Source organism: Budorcas taxicolor, chromosome 11, assembly GCF_023091745.1.
Source record: "Budorcas taxicolor isolate Tak-1 chromosome 11, Takin1.1, whole genome shotgun sequence".
Taxonomy (NCBI): Eukaryota; Metazoa; Chordata; class Mammalia; order Artiodactyla; family Bovidae; genus Budorcas; species Budorcas taxicolor.
Window position 1 is genome coordinate 56,083,188 of NC_068920.1, and position 21,895 is coordinate 56,105,082.

At 46.6% G+C, this 21,895-nt stretch overlaps 1 protein-coding gene across 1 annotated transcript in view; it reads right to left on the minus strand.

Annotated features, from left to right (window-relative positions):
• DST (dystonin) overlaps positions 1 to 21,895 on the minus strand; it is a 522,678-nt gene that overhangs the window by 407,019 nt on the left and 93,764 nt on the right. The window contains exon 4 of the mRNA XM_052648315.1: positions 11,456 to 11,663. Coding sequence (XP_052504275.1) covers positions 11,456 to 11,663 — 208 coding nt within the window. The remainder of the gene's footprint in view (positions 1 to 11,455; positions 11,664 to 21,895) is intronic.

Below are 21,895 nucleotides of genomic sequence, written 5' to 3' on the forward strand. Positions count from 1 at the left end.
CTGGGATTAACATTTCCATACTACTATATATAAAATAGGTAACCAAGATATTGAGTATAGTTCCTGGTGCTATACAATAGGTCCTTGTTGGTTAACTATTTTATATCTAGTAGTATGTATATGTTAATTCCAAACTCCTATTTTAGTGGTGGCTTATTAGTTCCATTTTCCTTACCAGGACCTCCTGTTTTAAAATAACGCATGTAAATGGTTATTATGGTGCCTGGTCAGGGTTGGCAGTTTCAGTCAGGGTGCTTCCTCTAATACTTTCCTTTCTTCCCATCTGGAATTGAGATGCAAAGGCTGGAAGAGCAGCAGCCATCTTGTAATGAGAGACCACCCACATGATGGCCAAGAAGCAACACAGAAGTCTGAGTCCTAGTGGCAAATAGAGGTTCCCCACAGGCCTCCCAGTCCCTGAGAAAAAGAAAACATCATCAACCTGTTTTTTGCTACAGACATCCAAACACAATCTTAACTAACGCTCATCACTAGTTAAACCTATTTCATTTTTTAAAAGAAAAGAAAAGGCCCAGACTAACACTATCATACCTAGCTACAAACAGCACTAGCACGATGGGCTGTGCTCAGTCACTCAGCCATATCTGACACTTTGTGACCCCATGGACTGTAGTCCTCCAGACTCTTCAGTCCATGGGATTTCCCAGACAAGAATACTGGAGTGGGTTGCCATTTCCTTCTCCAGGGTTCTTCCCAATCATGAGGAGGCCCTATTAACGATCAGGCACTACACAACTGACTATGAATCTCGAAGAGGAGATGAAATCTGAAATCAAGATTTTGCAGAATCCTGAAGCCAGCTGAAAACCACTGAGGTCACACAGATTGAAGGGGGCAAAGTTCTCTGAAATCTTTACACTCCAGCTTCCAATTCAGCCAGCACCAAAGTTAATTTACACAGTAAAAGATAGGATTTTGACCATCCATGTATCTATGTATGCCTTAAAAGTGAACTGAAAATGAAAATTACAGCTGGAATAGTTCTCAGTTCCTTTTGTCACCATGCACAAAAGCAGAATCACGGGGCCTTAATGTGAAAAAAGGATTAACGCAACTCCTCAGCGTTTTCATGGAAAACAGAAACTTCTGTCTTCTTTTTTAATTAAAGAGGGTTTTTTCATGATCTATATACACAGATTGGAGAAGGAAATGGCAACCCACTCCAGTACTCTTGCCTGGAAAATCCCATGGACAGAAGGGCCTGGTAGGCTACAGTCCATGGGGTCGCTAAGAGTCAGACATGACTGAGTGACTTCACTTTTACTTTTCACTTTCATGCACTGGCGAAGGAAATGGCAATCCACTCCAGTGTTCTTGCCTGGAGAATCCCAGGGACAAAGGGGCCTGGTGGGCTGCCGTCTCTGGGGTCGCACAGAGTCAGACACAACTGAAGCGACTTAGCAGCAGCAATAGCATACACACAGATACACAGTCATACGTAAGTAAGAAATCTGCCACTCAGCTTTCATAGAGAATAATAAGAAACCCTTGTTATAGTTATTTGGGGATAACTGATTAATTTCCAGGTCAATGGAAAAATACTCATTTTCTTGGACCAAAATAATTTACCTTCCTTGTCCATTAAGTGTAAAATGTATAGAATAAAATTCATTGGATTCACATTAGCGCTCTCATTTTCACACTTAATATCAATTTTAAAAATTAACAAAGTGTTGAGAACAGAAAATCTTCCCATCACAGACTCAAACAACAGAATTTCACAGTGACAGCTAATTAATACTAGTAATATAATAATATATAGAAATTAATTCTAATAACAGTATGTCAGTTGGTTTCCTTATGCTCACAGGGAAGACAAGAGGGATGTTGTGCATCTTTTATGCTAACCTACTAAAAATGTTTTATCAGTTCAGTTCAGTTCAGTCACTCAGTCATGTCCGACTCTTTGCGACCCTATGAATCGCAGCACGCCAGGCCTCCCTGTCCATCACATCTCCCAGAGTTCACTCAAACTCACGTCCATCGAGTCAGTGATGCCATCCAGCCTTCTCATCCTCTGTTGTCCCCTTTTCCTCCTGCCCCCAATCCCTCCCAGCATCAGAGTCTTTTCCAATGATAAATACACTGGATAATTCACCATAAGATATTAAAGAAAGTCACTGATATGGGCTATTTCTAGTATAAACAATAATAAAGAAATATATTCTATTTGTAAATAAATGCTTTTATTCACCCTGCCTCTGGCAATCTGCTGAAGTAATGAGATTTTTTTTTTTTTAATCAGATGCCCTGAACATCCTAGCAACAAATACATTTTATAAGTAAAGGCACTGGAATATGAATCAGAACACTGCACCCTTCTCTGCAGCAAATAGCCCTTTCTGTGTTATTCTAATTCAGCAGACAGTTGCCTCTTTTCACTCAAAAGGAAGGACCAAAGCAAGACCCAAGAATAGACTACACCATAAATAATTAGGGCTCACTCACTTGCCGCTATTCTTGTTCTGATCCAGAAGGCTAGGTTTGAAGTTCTTCCAAAGCCATCTGAGGACTCAACTCTCAACTTCTAAACCTAATAGTCATAATTGCTAACGTTATACATTACTGTAATTCTCCATTTCTGTCAACAGACAAATTCTGAATTTGTTACAGCTGACCCACACGTTCAACAGCTGGGGCATATGATCACTTGGCAACCTGATAACACTCCAGCCAAACGCAAAGTCACCCTGGAATCAAGGAACTTGGTCAGAAATGAAAATCGAAATGAGCTCTCAAGTTCGAATGGGAATGGAAAATGTTTTGAATACACGATTTCAGAAAACGGAACAACTGTACTTTGAAAGTTGAGTGAGCTGACACTCCCTATTCACAGCCTACAATTCTTTTCTGATTAGATCAGCCCCCACAGCAAGTCATCGGGATAATAAGCTCTGTAATGAAGTCATCGAATTGGATACTGATGGGAAATCATAACCGGCTTCAAAACACATCAGGAAACAATGCGTTTTCCAGGTCTCTAACTTTCCACATAGCACACTGGCCAATACTCTTACTTTTCTTTCTAAGACCAGACGAAACACAGAACATCTATAACGCCGAGGACAAACTGATGACTTATGCATTTTAACACCACAAAGATGAAGGAAACAACCTCCGCTTTTTTCAGGAAATTCGGGACTACAAGTTTGAAAAAGTGGATGTGTAAAGTTCCATACTGATTATTAGGCTATAAGAAAATGAGATAAAGCGAAATCGGCAATGACCTGCGGGATCTTCTATTTCCTTTTACTTTCAAAGGCAAATAAAAACCATCTTTTACAGAGTGTCCACTTCCTCAAGGCAAGTCAAATCAGCACCTCAGTTATTTCTGTGTTCCAAGTCATCTTGCAATTACCAACGTGTCACCGAGGTAAAACTTGATGGGACAAAAATTCATACAGCTATCTTTTTTTTTTTTTTTTTCAAAAGTAAAAAAGGTATTTACTTTCAAGCTTTCAGACTGTTTCTTTCTGACCTTAAAGAACACAGGTGTACCTGTTCCACAAGGTTTATTCAGTTCAGTTCAGTTCAGTCGCTCAGTCGTGTCCGACTCTTTGCGACCCCATGAATCGCAGCACGCCAGGCCTCCCTGTCCATCACCACCTCCTGGAGTTCACTCAAACTCATGTTTATTAGTATATTGCAATATCTCTCATTTTTAAGGTTCTGGAACAACTGATTAAAACCTTATTTTTTCAATGGAAGTATAGATGTAAATATGAGTGTATTGGACGTGAACGCATATACAGATGCTACAAATGTGCTTTAGCCTAAAATATCATAGCACTTGCTCAGTGGTAGTATCATACAATAGAGCCTTGGCACAAAGGAATTCTGACTGTCCTGTATACAGAATTCTACATGCATTAAAGGAACGTCAAAAATAAAATATGTTCTAGAAGGAGACGAAACATGTTCATGGGTAGATTTTGAGCTTGGGGGGGCGGTGCTTGGAATTTATTCAGTTCAGTATTCTATATTTCTACTTTCTACTAATAGACTTCTAGTGATACATGCGTCTTAAACCATATAATCCCCCATTTAATTTACAGAAACTGAGTTTCTTAAGACCAAAGCAAATATTCAAAAGAAGCAAGACCACTTGAAACCAACCGATGAAACAGGCCCCGATTCACCATTAGTATATTAAGGCTTTTAGCCATCCCTGGGTGTGGAGCGCTTAGGTGGAGCCACAGTTAGGAGACCGTCTGGACATTTTGAAAGACAATGTCCAGAGACTAAAAGACCCTTTAAGATGGGAAAGTGTTCTTTAATCTAACCTCTCATTTGCCTATAAAGTCAAAATAAGCATAATGCTAAAATGTCAATACTATTTATCACAGAATTTGCCTAACATAAAGGACAGGCAGAAAAATATCTCAAAATATACTCCTTTACCTTTAAATTTACAACAGACTCTGACGAAAGTCTTTCATCCACCACACTATCAAGTAACCTTTACGTAGGAATAGATTTAATATAGTCACGAACCATAAACTTTTCAAATAAAATCATTTTAAGAAAAACGATTTGGTGATGCTCTCAGTGGTGAAACAGTCCATTTATTTAAGAAGCCAAGAACCTTTTTTAAGGGTTAACCGATACCCCATATCAAGCAAGGGCAGCAATGCCTTAGTAATCCCACGGAGAAGGAACCGGTAACCACCCTCCCAGCAAGAAGGATGATTATGCGTAGTGCTTAAGAGCTTTTACAAAGGAGAAAAACGCAAGGTGCTTCTTGGAAACCAAACCCCTCCCCCGCACTGTACTGCCCATCCGACGGTGTCTTCCGGGCATCGCCCACTCGGCCACCCTCCCTGCGGTGGGATACGGAATCCCGTCCCCAAAAGACCAGGTTCAGTCCCAGGACTGGTCCAGACACCTGTTTTCTTGTGCCCAAGCAGCAGTGGCTCCTCTCAAGCAAAGGAGACGGTCACCCCGCAGGTCTGCGCCCCGCCCAGGCGGGGGGATGGGGGGGCGACATACCTTTGTACCTCTCCAGGACATCCTCGTAGGCCTGGAGGTACTCCTGCTCGTCCACGCACAGGTAGGCGGCCGGGGAGAGGTACCCCGCCATGCCCAGGTTTATCTCAGCGGGGACCGGCCGAGCCCCCTCTCCCGCTCGAAACCTGGACAGGACCGCAGTCAGCGAGGGGCAGCCGCGGGCACGGAAACGCGCGAGGAGGGCAGCCCGGGGTGAGCGCCGGGGCGCACAGGGGGTCAGCCGGGGAGACGCCCCGGGGACTCGGCGACGGTCCGTGCAGGCGAGCCCGGCGGCGGCGCGCGGCGCCACGCGGCGCTGGGGAGCCCGGGGCGGCGGGCGCCTGCACCCTCGGCAGCTGAGGCGGCGGCCGCCCGGGCCCGGCTCTGCGCGCCCGCTCGGGGCCGGGAGGACGCGCGCGCTGCTGCCTCCGCCCGCGGTGCTCCGCGGCGCATCTGCGGCATTTCCTGGCGGCCGCGCCGCAGACGCGCGCCCGCGCCCGGGAGGGGGAGCGCGGGGAGGGGGCGGGCGAGAGGGCGGGCGGGCGGCGGCCTCCGGCGGGCAGCGGCCGGCCCCTCCCCGGCCCGCCCTCCCCGGGCGCGGGCCGCTGCCCGGATCCCAGGGGCGAGGCTTCTATTTGGGACCTACAACAGGTGCCTGGGAAACAAAGCCGTGGATCGCGCCTCCCGCGCTCGCAACCCCCGCGGGGCTCCGGGAGAGACCGGGGGAGCCTCCGGGGCCGGCCGGCCGCGCGGAAGGGCCGGGCCCCGCGGCACCGCGCGGCGCACGGGCGGGGGAGCCGGGGTCCGCGCCTCGCGGGCCGCCTGCGCCTGCGCGCCCCCGGCCCAGCCGGCGGCCCCTCCCTGCCGCCCCCCAGAGCCTGGCCGCGCCGCTGCGCCGCCAGAGACACCAGGCTCCGCCACCCGCTCCTCCCCGCCGCGGATCACCCCGATGGGGCCAACTGACTTAGCCCGTCTTCATCAGGATAATCATATCATAAAGTTCATCATATCACAAACTTGTGACACGTCAACATTGTCCGTGTTCGCTGTTATTGTTATCAGATGAGCCACTTCATTGTTGCCTCTGATTGATGACTCTGGCCACATCTCCCCTCCCTATTTCTTCTCTCATGAGTACTGACCTTTTGTCCTTGATGAGTCTTTTTTCTTTTTTAGTGATGTGAATCTGGACCATTTTCCATGATTTATTACATGGGAATGAGTAGTCTTGAAAACACTGTATACTCTGGATAAAACTTCCTTAAGTTAGAATTGGAAAGCTTTACTTCGCATTAGTAGTTGGCCTATTTTTGTGACTCCAAACAGAACAAGACCACACTTCTCTAGTCTATCCTGACCTCTGACCTGAGTTTGATCTCACATCCCACTTGATCACTAGAGTTTTCTTGCAACTTGGCATGCATTTATGTGCTTATTAGTTCATGAAGCAACAAGCATGGACCATATGGGACACCTAGAACTGAAAGGATTAGCAATTCTATCCCTAAGAGTCATTCCATTTACAAATCACGTATGTACAAATAAATCTCTCAGAACTCTCCCGTCTCTCATGGACATAGAGAACAGAGTTGTGGTTGCCAGGGGGTACAGGCTTGGGGGAGGAATGGCATGGGAGCTTGGGATTAGCAGATGCAAACTATTATATATATGATGGGTAAACAACCAGGTCCTACTGTACAGCACAGGGAACTATATTCAGTATCCTGTGATAACCATGATGGAAAAATATGAAAAAAAGTATATATACATATATATATATAACTGAATCACTGCTGCTGTATAGCAGAAATTAACACAACATTGTAAATCAATTTTACTTCAATTAAAAAAATTTTTAACTGTCTTGTCTCTCCACAATGAGTAAGGTCAATGAGGGCATAGTCTGAGCCTTAATCAGAAATTGACACCCAGTAGCTTCCCTGATAGCTTAGTTGGTAAAGAATCTGCCTGCAATGCAGGAGACCCCAGTTCAATTCCTGGGTCCAGAAGATCTACTGGCGAAGGGACAGATACCCGCTCCAGTATTCCTGGGCTTCCCTTGTGGCTCAGCTGGTAAAGAATCCGCCCACAATGCAGGAGACCTGGGTTTGATCCCTGGGTTGGGAAGATCCCCTGAAGAAGGGAAAGGCTACCCACTCCAGTATTCTGGCTTGGAGAATTCCATGGACTGTATAGTCTATGGGGTCACAAAGAGGCGGACTCGACTAAGCGACTTTCACAAGCACCCAGTTTTGTGAATATAATCACTGCACACTCAAGTGATTTTTAACTGTTCATTTAAGGAACTAGTCAAAAGGAACAGGCAGCATTGGTGGTTGCTGGGGTAAACGTATATTCCTGGAATGATAATCAAGGATCAATCTGCTAATAATCTTAGTGTATTCCACAAGGAAGCGGCAAAGACACAGCAGTTTAGAGCTTGGTCCCTCAAGTCAAGATGGCCTGAATTCAGATCCCAGCTCCACCACTTCCTAGAACCTCGGGAAGACTCTCTCCTCTTTTGGCAGATTTATGGCCTGAAAAAAATGGAGAAAATAAGAGTGTGTGTGCTCAGTCACTTGGTCGTGTCCAACTCTTTGCAATCCAATGCAAAGCAGCCCTCCAGGCTCCTCTGTCCATGGAGTGTTTCAGGCAAGAATACTGGAGTGGATTGCCATTTCCTACTCCAGGGAATCTTCCCGACCCAGGGATCGAGCCCGTGTCTGTTGGGTCTCCTGCATTGGCAGGTGGATTCTTTACCACTGTGCCACCTGAGAAGCCCTGAAAATAACAGTGCCTACTTCACAAAATTGTCAAGAAACCTGAATGACATAACCTATGGGCTTTCCCTTGTGGCTTAGTTGCTAAAATATCCGCTTGCCATGTGAGAGACCTGGGTTCAATCCCTGGGTTGGGAAGATCCCCTAGAGAAAGGAAAGGCTATCCACTCCAGTATTTTGGCCTGGAGAATTCCATGGACTGTATATACAGAGTCGGACATGACTGGGCGACTCTCACTTTCGCTTTTCATCAGGTGCTTATGAGAGCACAGGGCCATCAGTCAGCCCTCACTCACAGAGCGTTACCATGTGTCAGGGAATCTGCAAAATGCTTTGCATTTACTACTTTAATCCCCATAGCCATGATCCTTGGATAGACAAAATGAAGGTAAGAAGTAAACGTTCAGTAAATTGTCCAAGAAAACACAACCGGTTTGTGATAGAGGAGGAATTAAAATCCAAAGTCTAACTCTGCCAAGATCTTTCAATTCTTCACTTCAAAGAATTCACATGGGACAAATATCCATAGTTTAAAACAGCATCGTCACTAACCAACCATGTACCTTCACAAGCACCTCAAGACCGAAAAACCCAGCTTGCGATATCCTGCAGGTAAAAACAGCAGATCTGCCTGGTACGATGTTAAAGAAAACAAAGCCCCTTTCCTTCCATGTTACCATGTCATTATCACCTTGACCCTGAGAGATCAGGAGAGCATATATGGCATGACAGGCTCAGATTTTCACATGAAGACACTGTGATAAATGCAGAATCACTTTTAAAATTATGAAGTATCAGACATGTGACACCATCGCCAGGAAATGTACATCTGATTATCTCATCGCACTGCTTTTTACATCTTCAAGTGATTCTGCACCACTGACAGCTAAATAGTCCAGTCTCCGCAGAATTGCTCCAAAACATCCTAACGGTTCCCACTCTTCCCTACAAATCCCAGGCTTCAGCTGCACAGATGACTTGCAGTTTCCACCTGAACCCACCTCCCTGCTGAGTGTTTGCAGCTCCATACCACGGAAGTGACTTCCAGCTCGCACCAGTCCATCAGGCTCATGAAACCTCCCCTCCCGCAGCAAGCCCCCCAGCAGCCCTTCAGGAAGCTGCCGGCCTCCTCTCGGTCTGGGGTAATCAGACTCTCCCTCTGGGTGCTCCTCATCCAGGCCCTCAGAGCCGTCACAGCTGGCCTCTCACCGTGCTGTGACTCACTCGCGTGTGAGGTTAGAACTGCTTTCAAGGCAGAACCGACTGCACACCTTCATGTTGTCCCAGAAGCGTAATAAACATGTATTGAACCTGAGTGACTAACAGGATCCCCAAAACCATATGGTCTTCTCCACTCGAGACATTTCCTCATTTCATTCTATTTTTACAACCTTAAACATAAATAACTGTGTTCAACTTTCAATTCCTTTATTACTAAATAATAAACACAGTGGACATCCCCACACCCTTTCTGACCCTTGCCCTGTCTAGGGATGAACTTCACAGACAGGTTAGGTTTCAGGCCAAGTGCGAAAATGCCTAATAAAATGAGAAGCTGAAACCTGAATGATATGTTTTCCAGCTCTCCACTGTACCACATCCCCTCAGATGACCCGACCCCTTACCCTCATCCTGGATGCTGTGTGGCAAATTTAACACATAATATACCTGAACTTCATAGTTTAGCCACATGATGATGAAATAGCTGTTTATAGACAGACCCCTCTGTGTGTGAGCATGGATGTGATTTGTGTGCAACAGCCAATTTACCAGTGTTTATTTTAAACATGGTCATTAGTACACGTCCATACTAGAGCCGCTTATTCTGTCTGTTGTTTTATTTTCTTTTGTTCTATTTTTGAAGAACTAGTGTAATCTTAAAAGTCTGTAACTTGGAGGTCTCCAGTGCAGCAACTACCGCTAATTTCATAGCAAACCCTTTACAGTAAGTAAGGTGTGGCCTCGCCCTCACAGAACCGAGACTCCCCTGACCCCAGCGCCCACTTTTCCACTGCACCCCCATCAGAACCCCCAGGTCCTCCATTCCCCACCAGGCATACACACCGCCTGCTACTACCGCCAGCCGCTGCTGGCTGCCTGTCTAGTAGTTTATGTAATCTCATCCCCCGACAAACAGGTGCCCGTCCTTCTCCCCTAGCCCCTCCTTCAATACCAAAAGCAAAATGCCCATCTCTGCCACATCCATCAAAACTCTCAGCCCAGGAGCACCTTCCGCCATCCAGGCATCCTGCTTTGGAGACGCAGGCTTGCCACAGAGCACCACCTGTCACCGTCTTCCCTTTCTGCCGAGACAAGTATCTGGTACCCTGGTTCCGGCACTGTCTCCTCCGCCCCCTGGGGGTGGCATGACCAGGCAGGGAATCCGGCCTTGGTGACCAGACTCTCCGGTGCCCACCCAGCCCTCTGCGACCCCCCCCCCCCAGCCGCCCTGCTCACTCTCCCTTGGCTCCCAAGCTGTCGCCATCCTCCCTGCCCTGCCTGCCTCCACCCTCCACGTCAAAGGCCTGGGTGAGACCAGCCAGCATCTCACAAAAGAAGCCAGAAGAAGCTCAAGGCTGTTGCCCCAGAAACCCAGATGAGAGAATGGCTGGCTGGGCGCTGTTTATTTTTCCCATAATCAGAAAATCCCACTGGGGGAACCCTCGGGGGACTCTCAGCCACCACGGTGGCCAGGATCTGAGCTAGTCCCCTGCAGCCCCCTAGAAGGTAGGCAAGTCCCAGCTCTGCATGATGGTGGGAAGCAAGAGAAACTGAGTGGGCAGGGGCCTGGGAGGGAGAGAGAGAGGGGGAAAAGGCCCAATCCACAGTAAAAATCAACTCTGGTAAGCACCTTGCCTTTGGCCTTTCAAGAGAGCCCCCCCGGGACACACCCCAACCTACCCCATTGCCATTTCTGAGACAAAAATTAGGTAACAACCACCTCAAAAAGCATAGCTCGTATATACACAAACCACACGGGCACTGCAGGCTGCGGGATAGATTTCCACAGAAGGCTCAGCTTGCAGCTAAGTAAAACAAGCCATCCCTTCTGGGACCTACAGGCAATGCAAGGGAACACCAGGTAACAGAAGAGAAACACGGGTCCCTCCCATGTATTAATTAATCAGGGATGCATGATGGCTAAACCCTCAAAAGCACCAAAGGGAGGAGCTGCTATGAACACATGATGCTAATAGAGACGCTATGCTTAAAAAAAAAAAGAATAAAACTGTAGAGAGCCCTATGCAGTCTTGGGTACCAGAAGCCAGGAATCTAGCCCCCTGATAAATCTGGTGGCTCGAAGCTCCCAGGCAAACAGGGAAAGGAAGCTTCCAGCAAACACACTGTGAAACACTGAATTAATACTTTCAGACTGTCACGGTGGCGACTGCACATAAATAGGAAACTTCAGTGCAGATGCCTGTAAATATCCTCTTGGTTTCAAAGATATCGGTTCCTCCAACCAGAAGACAGGGCCAAACAGCTTAGTCACTAGCAGACAGGGCCAATTGCTCCTTCGATAAAATCGGGACAGAAAGTAAACATGGTCATCCTCCTCCCCCACCTTAAGCCTCAGCTCCCGGCCAGACAGGGACCCCGGGGAGTCGGTGGGTGAATTTCCACCTCTCTGCACCCCCCAGCCAGGCCCCCCTGCCGCTTGCTCTTACCTGCGATCCTAAGCACTGCCCTCTCCGCGGGGTCCAGCACCGAGCCCCCGTGGATCTTTCTTTTCGATCGCTCATGTTTAGGCAAATTCCAGGGTAAGGTGTCTCCAGGAGCTGGAGATGCAGAGCCAGATTTCTGGCTGAAATCATCTTCGTCGGAAAAATCCGCAGAGGAAGACATGGAGCAGCGATAGGACGCGTTCCCGGAGCTCTACAGGGGATGACACAGAGAAAAGCATCAACTGCAGGCACTCGCGTCAGCTCGTCCATTTCAGCAGCCCCCTCCCTGCCCCCAAAGGGAGTCCGCCGTCCCGCACCCTCCTCCGCGCGGCGGGGGGACGCGTCCCAGGGCCGACCCCAGCGCTCACCATCTTCTCTGGGCCCCGGCTCCAACCCCAGCCACAAGGCCTGGGCAGCTCCGGTTCCAGGAAGATGGGCACCCAAGTGTGTGGCCTGTGGTTCGGCCACCAGCTCACAGATGACTGGCCCAACAATGAAGCCAGAATCCACAGCCTTCCTGTTACAAATCTATAGTATCTGGCTCCCCCACCAGGCCGGGACCGAGATTTTCCATTACGAGCTGCTGCTTAATTCATTAATGCAACTCGCTCCAAGTTGCAAACACAAAGCACAAACGCAGGATGCTGAGTCCTGACTCCTTTCCGCTTCCCCTCCCAGTCTCCCCTCCGACTAGGTTTGAGCCCCTCGTCCTTTTCAGTTCATTTTTTTCCTGAGTTTGAAGCTAGTTCCCAGACTCTTCTGGAGGAAGGAGGGAGGAGGGGCTGATTCTGAGAAGAGCCTTTTCTGCAGACCTGGAGGGCACAAAAGGCTGTCTGCAGAAGCCAAAGGCAGCGCCAGTAAACAAACGTCTGAACTGGGTTTAGAGCTCTCGAGATCATATAAACTTCGAGCAGACGAACAGCTGCCAGCGATGGAGACGGAGGGATGCGGAGGGGAGGGGAAAGAGCTCCCCGGCCCGGCCCGCCCCGTCATCTCAGGGGGAAACCGGAGACGCGGCTCGGACCAGCGTGCACCGCCTGAGCTCGGTTCTCCCTCCAGGAGCGGAGCCGGGCGCAGGGCGTGTCCAGCTCTGTTTGCCCCGCAGGGAAAAGGCACAGGTCATTAGCCTCTTTTAGTTGGGTTAAGTTTGTGATAATTTAGTGAGCCACTCATTTACCATGAAAAGAGGCTGCTAACTGTGCGGAGAATAGGCTTACAAACAAGATAAAGCATCCACGGGAGGAAAAAAAAAAACAGGCTGTGTGACAACCTCCCAAAGCATGCGGGATAAACCAGAAGTGAATCAGGACCTGGCCTGCGCCTAGTCAGGCATGACCGACGTGAGGTCCTGATGCACACCTAGTGACCGACACCATTTTAAAAGCAAACGTACTATTTCCTGCAAAGTGTCTAATATTTACCTTTGGCTTTACTCTTTCCCCTCAAAGGCAGTTTTCCATTTTACATGAAACGCATCGCTTTGGCTAATTATCAATTTCTTGCGTGTGACGCCCTGTGTGTTTTCTTAGTGGAAATCGTGTGCTGCTGCTGCTGCTGCTAAGTTGCTTCAGTCGTGTCCGACTTTGTGCAACCCCATAGACGGCAGCCCACCAGGCTCCCCCATCCCTGGGATTCTCTAGGCAAGAATACTGGAGTGGGTTGCCATTTCCTTCTCCAATGCATGAAAGTGAAAAGTGAAAGTGAAGTCGCTCAGTTGTGTCTGACCCTCAGCGACCCCATGGACTGCAGCCCACCAGGCTCCTCGGTCCATGGGATTTTCCAGGCAAGAGTACTGGAGTGGGGTGCCCTTGCCTTCTCCGGGAAATCGTGTACTAGGCAAATAAATAAATACCACTGATTTTCTGTATTCACTGGAATCCACAGAGTTGTGAGGAGGCATTAAGTCAGTCACAGGATGCTACCATCAACCTACTTTATTTTCCATGTTTTTTGTGAAAATTCATCTTGAGCTCTATAAGGCTGTGATGCTGGGTAGGTCTGTGAAAAAGGATGACATTCTTAAAGACTTTCAAAAGGGTAACAGGTTTCCTTGGTTGCCTTCTGTCTTCCTTAAACTGGCTTCCTACCTGTCCTTATGAAAGGTCATCTTTTACCTGTGAGCTTGTATTTCTTGTTGTTTCATGCACTCCAAGTGACTACTCCAAGTGACAGTAGTCATTTGATTGTTTAGAGACAGACATAGGGAATAAACGGTTAAAGGACTGCCTCCATCCAAAAACTCTGATTATTGATTTTTGTAGATGAAGTAAATTTTTCTAACAATTAGAGTCTCAGCTAATGGAAGAGCAAGACATGATTTATTCCATGACATAAACACCACTCATCACCCAGCAAGATGGGATCATTTACGACCCTGGACCCAAGGGTGTTTGACTGGTACAGCCTCTAATCTGGACGTGTCCTTGGTGAACGGGTAAGAGAGAAAGGAAGACAAGGCAATCGGCAGCACCTCCTTCAACAACACAGCACATGGAAATACACACGCAGACGGAGGGAAAGCATGCTGGCTTGTACACAGCGAAGTCTCTCCCAGGCTACAGGACTCGAGTGCTAACCATCAAAGCATTTGGTTTTTCCCCGCAACAATCTTCATGGACACTCTTTAAATATAAGGTAAACTATACAAAATTAGGCCCATGTGAACCTTGAAAATTGAGAACAGATTTTTTTATCATTTACATGCTTCATATTCTGAGAATGACCTTTGAATTTCACTTTTTAAATTTTAGACATATGCACTCAACAGTACAGAAATTTTTTTCTATATCTTTTTAGCCTTATCTGGCTGCTTTATTGAATTTGAATTTTCTATTTTAATTGGTGGTGTTTGCTGTTGGCTCTTTAGCTGCCAACAAGATAGAGACTAAATTGGTCACTTTGTAAGGGCTACTGAATGTAGTCTTTTAGGTTACAAGTGTGTGATTAAATGAATGCTTTTATTTTAATGAATGAAGGCTGTCTATGGTTTCTGTCTTCAAATTTGGGGAAAATATATTTCAAATCTTAATAAATTTGCATTCCTTCTAATGTCAGTGGCATCCATGCTAGTGAACAAAGCAGACTTTCTAAATCAAGTGTTTCAGGTGGGAGGCTGAAAATTCCATCACTCACCTCTCCTTTCCTAATATCAGGCAAACTGGATGAACCGTTGATAACTGTTTTTCTGTTTCTTTTTTATTTTTTTAAATATTTGATGAGGTGAAAGAAGAGAGTGAAAAAGCTGGCTTAAAACTAAGATCATGGCATCTGGTCCCATCACTTTGTGACAAATAGAAGCAGAAAAAGTAGAAGCAGTGACAGATTCTCTTGGGCTCCAAAATCACTGCAGACGGTGACTGCAGCCCTGAAATTAAAAGACACATGCTCCTTGGAAGGAAACCTATGACAAACCTAAAGAGCATATTAAAAAGCAAAGACATCACTTGGCCAACAAAGGTCTGTACAATCAAGGCTATGGTTTTTCCAGCAGCCCTGTACAGATGTGAGAGTTGGACCATAAAGAAGGCTGAGCACTGAATAGTTGATGCTTTTGAACTATGGTGTTGGAGAAGATTCTTGAGAGTCCCTTGGACTGCAAGGAGATCAAACCAGTCCATCCTAACGGAAATCAACCATGAATATTCACTGGAAGGACTGATGCTGAAGCTGAAGCTCCAATACTTTGGCCACCTGATGCAAAGAGCAGACTCATTGAAAAGACCCTGATGCTGGGAAAGATTGAAGGCAGAGGGAAAAGAGGGTTGACAGAGGATGAGATGGTTGCTGCTGCTGCTGCTAAGTCGCTTTGGTGGTGTCCGACTCTGTGCAACCCCACAGACGGGCAGCCCACCAGGCTCCGCCGTCCCTGGGATTCTCCAGGCAAGAACACTGGAGTGGGTTGCCACCATCTTCTCCGATGAGATGGTTATAATAGCATCAATGACTCAATGGACATGGATTTGAGCAAACTCTGGGAAATGGTGAAGGACCAAAAAGCCTGGCCTGCTACAGTCCATGGCGTTGCAAAGAGTCGGACAAGACCTAGCGACTGAACAACAAATTGAAGTTGTGATTTACAATGTTGTGTTAGTTTCAGATGTACAGCAAAGTGATGCAATTATACATACATACATATATATATATATTCTTCTTCCTGAGAATGGATTAAAATGAAGCTGCTTTGAAGTCAACTGACCCTCCAAAACTATTCTTTATTGATTTGAAATGATCTGCCACTTCACGCGGAGAAAGCAATGGCACCCCACTCCAGCACTCTTGCCTGGAAAATCCCATGGACCGAGGAGCCTGGTAGGCTGCAGTCCATGGGGTCGCTAAGAGTCAGGCACGACTGAGCAACTTCACTTTCACTTTTCACGTTCATGCACTGGAGAAGGAAGTGGCAACCCACTCCAGTATTCTTGCCTGGAGAATCCAGGGACAGAGGAGCCTAGTGGGCTGCCGTCTATGGGGTCGCACAGAGTTAGACACGACTGAAGTGACTTAGCAGCAGCAGCAGCCACTTCACATCTCTGTCATGGGGGTTTAAAGGAAAGAGCTGGGGGTACACTCCTTTCTTCTGGAAAAAGCAAACGTGTTCTCTGACCCAAAGTCCAGGCCTCGCCTTTGATGTGGGGCTTAAAGTTCAGACAAAGGAAGAGAACTCATGGGACCAGCAAAAGACTCAAGTTCCTCCTGCTCTGCTCCTGTTGCCTAAGGTTTGATTCCTGTTAAAATATAAATATCTGTCTATAGGGAATTCATTAAATAAATGACAGTATACCCATACAATGGACTACTTTGCAGCAATTAAACAAAAATGTTATTGATCTACATTAGCAAAGTGGGAAGGGTGCATATAGAATGATTCCTATTTTTAAAAACATCTGTGTGTCTGTGTGTGTGTGTGTCTGTGTGTGTGTATGTGTGGAAATGAATAGAAAGATAGATGATTTATAGATAAATAGGCAGATAGGTAACTATCTACCAGAGTGTAAACAGCAGATATCTCTGGGCGATGACTAATACTATGAATGAATTTAATTTTATTCCTTATAATTTTTAATGTAAAACAAATAGTATACAAAAAGATTACTGAAAAGGAGAAGATACTATATCAAGGGTCAGAGAAAATATCAAAGGCTGTAGGAAGAAACAACCATTTAACCCAGTGATTTTAACTGTCTGGGGCTCATGGACACCTCTAAAAGCGTCCATGGAAACCTCTCTTCAGACCAGAGCCCATAAGCAAACACACACAAACTTCAAGTTACATCCTCAACTGTCAACCCCATTTGGCCTGCGTGTTGAAAACCAAAAAAGGGAGTAGGGGGGAAAGAATGAGCAGTATTCAGAAGTGAAGAAAGGTAATTAGGAGAGTAAAGACAAAGCTGGCCCGGGTCATCATGGTTTAATATTTGGCCTTCTTTCCTTAAATAAAGGACTGTGAGAGTCCTCCGGTCTGATAGCGGATCTCTGCGACCAACAACAAACCACTAAGCTGTGAGGGACAGAGACCCACGCACTGTGTCTCAGCACAGCCTCCTTGGGAAGGCGGTCTGAGCAGCTGGATTAGATCTCCGAAAGGGCAAAGGGACCTTCCTAATCGCCAATTCACTCCCATGGTGCAAAAACAACCCCGATCTCCTAAAGCCAGCATAGTGACATAATGCGGCATTTTTAGCAGGGGAACTAAACAATAGCCACTCTAATTGAAACCCCGGTGGGGGATCTAGACTAGCACAATGGAGCTGCCGACCCTGGAAGCCGCCCAGCCTCGGCACCCGCATCTGGAGGAAGGTGCCAGGAAGCTGCCTCTGCCCGGCATTCTCTGAGGGCAGCAAGAAATCAGTGCGGAGATAAGACCCCCGAGACACAGCCAGGCGGCCCGAGGCCCAGAGGCGGGCACGTGGCCTCTCACAAACGTTTACACCTGAGATGTTGGCACACTGCTGTAAGCAAAGTTCCAAAAATTTAACAAGAAAATAAAAAGCCTGTGAGGAATCAATTAGACAAGTTCAGATTGAGGGATATTCGAAGATAATTTTATCCTGGACTCTTTCAAAGAGGAAAAAGGTCAATGTCACAGAACACACACACTACCCAAAGCGGAAGCCTAACAACACAGTTATGAGCCTTGGTGGGAGTCTGAATTTCTCTTTAAGCTAAAAAGACATGTTAGGGACAACGGGGAGAATGTGAACCTGGATCACCAACCGTTTATTAGCTGATTCTGGGAAACTGCTGTCAATTTTCTGAGGTGTGCAGATGGTATGCTGGTTGCAGAAAAGCATCCTTACCTAAACTCATGCTGTCCGCACTTGTTCTCAGCTGTTTCCGTATAAACAGGAATCGGTTAACGTGGCAACAGCTTTACAGTCAGTCTTCACTGTACTGCTCTCCCAACTTTGCTGTAAATTTGAATATTTTCAAAATGAAGGGCTGGGTAAGCAAGGCCTTTTATGGGGGGGGGGGTGGTGTGTGTGTGTGTGCATGTGTGTGTGTGTGTGTGTGTGTGTGTCAGATCCCCTGGGTTTCTGTCCTCGGTGACAGAACCTAACTAAGTAATTGCTCATGTGAAAGTCGCTCAGTCGTGTCCCACTCTGCAACCCCACGGACTGTAGTCTGTCAGGCTTCTCTGTCCATGGGATTCTCCAGGCAAGGATACTGGAGTGGGTTGCCATGCCCTCCTCCAGGGGATCTTCCCAACCCAGGGATTGAACCCAGGTCCCCCAGAGCATCTCATAGACACTTGGAAAAGAACTGAAACAGATGCCGATGTCAAAGGGACCCCAGATCTCTCTGCCTCTGTCCCAATCACAGTTACATCTTTCCAACAGGTAGAAAGATATTTAAAAGGCGCCTCAGTGTTATTCACTTAATACACAATCCAGCGAGCACAAAATTGGTGCAGTATCATATAATTTTTATACATTTTATATAAACTCCCACCAAAAAAACAAAATTTAGAATAGTGAAGAATAAGTGAAGATCCAGTTTCGTTTAAAACTCTGTTGATTAGGTAAGTACAAATACTAAATACTAACTTCTTACACCGTGTATAAAAATACTTGATCTGGCCCAAGACTATTCTTCCATACTAGTTTTCTATTTGGAAATAAGTCCAAAAGCAAGGGCACATTATCTGATTTTAGAAATCTCAAGGAAAACCATCTCTACCACAAAGAAATAGGTGTGGAAGAAAACAGAAAATGTTGGAAAATGTGTTTAACCCGCTGAAGACAAAATGACTTAGAGAAAACTTTGGGGGCTGTGTGCTTGTCTTAGTTTAAAATGTTTCCCAAACTAGTTGAACAATGCAGGTACTTGCTCATTGAATAAATGACTCCTAATCAGCCTCTTAACTGGAAGCTACCTTTAAATAGTAAGCGGGGAGACTTCTGGTTTGGTAGGGCCTAGGTTGGCTTTCACGCTCTCCTTTCAGGAGAGATTTCCAGGAACTGTAAACCAGGAGGAGAGCAGGGTGAAGCTAGAGGAGAGCGGGTGGGGTGGAAGGGCGTCAGAGGGAGGTGGAGCTGGAAGGTTCTTAGATCCAGTTCAGGGAGGAGATTTGGGGCAGAAAGTGAAGGAAGTCCAAGGTTTCCTTCCAAGTGGAGAAGCCCAGTTCACCAGCCTCTGAAAGAAGGACACTGAGATTCAGGACACAAACTCTCTCCAGTGTGTAAGACTGTGCTCCGGTCACAGTGGTCCTTGGTGTTAGGTTTCCAGGGCAACCAGCCTCACTGATGGGATACAGGCAGGAAAGTGCTCCCCAACGCCTTCTGTAGCTCTGAGGGATGCTCTACAAGGTAAGCACCAGACTCATTTCCTGAAGAGCCTGGCCTCAGGTCTAGGCTGTCTTGGCTCAGCTCTCAGGCATTCTGCAAGACTTCCTTCCTTTCAATTTAACCAGCAAGTTCTCACTCTCTGCATCGCTTATTCAGTGACTGAGGTCAGGGGCTGGACTGAGCATTTTTATTTTTACTCACTGTCCAATTTAATCCTCACAGTAACCCAGTAAGGAAGTACGATTAGGGAGGTTAAATCACTTGCCCATAGGCGTTCTCTCAGTCCAAGGTGGAGCTGGAATTCCACCTGGGTCTTTCGGACACCAAAGTGCCCTTATGTGGTCCCAGGCCTCAGAGGAACACAGAACACTCTCACAGCCCTCAACTCTCTTACCATGGATTTGGAGAGCCCAAAAGGATTAGACTTGCTCTGTATTTACTTCAGTCCAAAGCACGGAAATGACCAGGAGACAGGTGTCAGTCCACAATGATGAAAAAATATTCCAAAAAATACGACTGCTCAGGTAAAGACAGCTTTGGGAGTCAGGGAGCTCCCTCCTACCCAAGAGACCAGGCCTTCACTGAGGACAACCTCACACCAACTCCATGTTCTTCCAGCCCCAAGATTCTCAGGCCCGCGGTGTTCTCACACCTCCATAAATCCTCTTCCCACACAGATAAATAAAAGAAAGACCGTGGGAAGTATCAAAACAGTCTGAAACTATTTGAAATTTGTAAAATTTCAAATTGTTTGAAAATTGCAAAAACCTTTCAAAAATACCACAAAATTTTTTGCATGTCAACCACCTCAATGAAATCACATTAAAATTACAGAAATAGAGACACTGAGAACTAGTTTGCAGAATCTAAAATATGACACAGGGCCTCCCCCGTGTGATCCAGGGGCTAAAATGCCTCACTCCCAAGGCAGGGGGCCCAGCCTAGATTCGATCTCTAGTCAGAGGACTAGACCCTGCGTGCCGCGTGAAGACCAAATAAATGAGCATTTTTAAAACAATGTGACACAGATGGGCTTATCTACAAAACAGAAACAGACGCACAGACGCAGAGAACAGGCTTGGGATGGCCTAGTGGGAGGGGCTGGGAGAGAGAGAAACTGAGACTCTGGGGTTAGCAGATGCAAACAATTATACACAGGATGGATAAATAACAAGGTCCCACTACATGGTACAGGGAACTATATTTAATGTCCTATAATAAACCATAATGGAAAAGAATATGAAAAAGAAAAAAAGAATGAGTTTGCATTTGAGCGTCTACAAACTAGTTTGCATTTGTGCGGCTTTGCAAACTAAGGAAGGGAATTTTAAAAAATCTGCCTCAAAGAAAAGTAAAACATAACTCTGAAAATAGTTCCACGACACAGAAACACATTAAGAAGACAAAAACTACTGAAAACAGCTCTGTACCTAGAGAATACTTAATTTTATATTTTGAATGGATGCTTATTTATACCAATCAATTAAAAATGTATCTTAAGCACCCATAAGCTTCTGCTTTGGAAGAGCCTGACATCCAACCAGGAGAGTAAGGGTGATTAAGAGAGCCCACTTTTAAATACCATCATTTTATCTTCATGTATTAGGCGGTGAAATAAGTCTTCCAGTGGGACAATATAAATACGTGTGTAAAAATATGGTTTACAGCACAAAGTCAAGCAGGAGAAAGGGTCTGATGCACCTGTGGTCCCTGTGGAAGGCAGGATGGAGCTTTACTGCTCCAGCCCCCTGCCTTCCTCCGACAGTATCGCCCCAGACTGGCAATGCTGACAGGGCTCTCCCGTAGAGCAGCGGTCCCCAGCCTTTTTGGCACCAGGGACTGGTTCTGTGGAAGAGCTTTCTCCACAGCCCAGGGGGAGGGGACGGTTTCGGGATGATTCAAGCACATCACGTCTGTTATGCCGCCACTGATCTGGCAGGAGGTGGCGCTCCGGGGGAATGTGAGCGCTGTGGAGCGGCTGCAGATACAGACGGGCCTCGCTCACTCCCGCCACTTAGCCTGCTGTGCGGCTCGGTTCCTAACGGCCTGTGGACTGGGGACCCCTGCTGTAGACGTACTGTGTTCCCCTGCCCACTTTTTAAGTTTATGTTATTGAAATATAGTTAATTTACAATGTGGCATTAATTTCTACCGTCTAGCACAGTGACTCAGATATCCATATACAGACCTTCTTCATTTCCTTTTCCATTGCGCTTTATCACAGCATACTGAATACAGTTTCCTGTGCCATACTGTAGGCCTTGTTGCTTACCCATTCTACATGTGATAGTCGGAATCTGCTAATGCCAAACTCCCAGTCCTTGGCAACCACATGTCTGCGCTCTGTGTCTGCGAGTCTCTTTCATAGACAGGTAAGCTCACTTGTGTCCTGTTTTAGATTCCACGTATAAGTGATACCATATGGGGTCTGTCTTGCTCTGTCTGACTTCCTGCACTTAGTGTGATCATCTCTAGGTCCATCCATGTTGCTGGACATGGCATCATCTCATCGCTTTTTATGGCTGTGCAGTATTCTATTATAGCTATATATCTAGGTAGATATATATGGGCTTCCGGGGTAGCTCAGCTGGGAAAGAATCTGCCTGCAATGCAAGAGGCCCCGGTTTGATTCATCGGTTGGGAAGTTCCCCTGAGAACG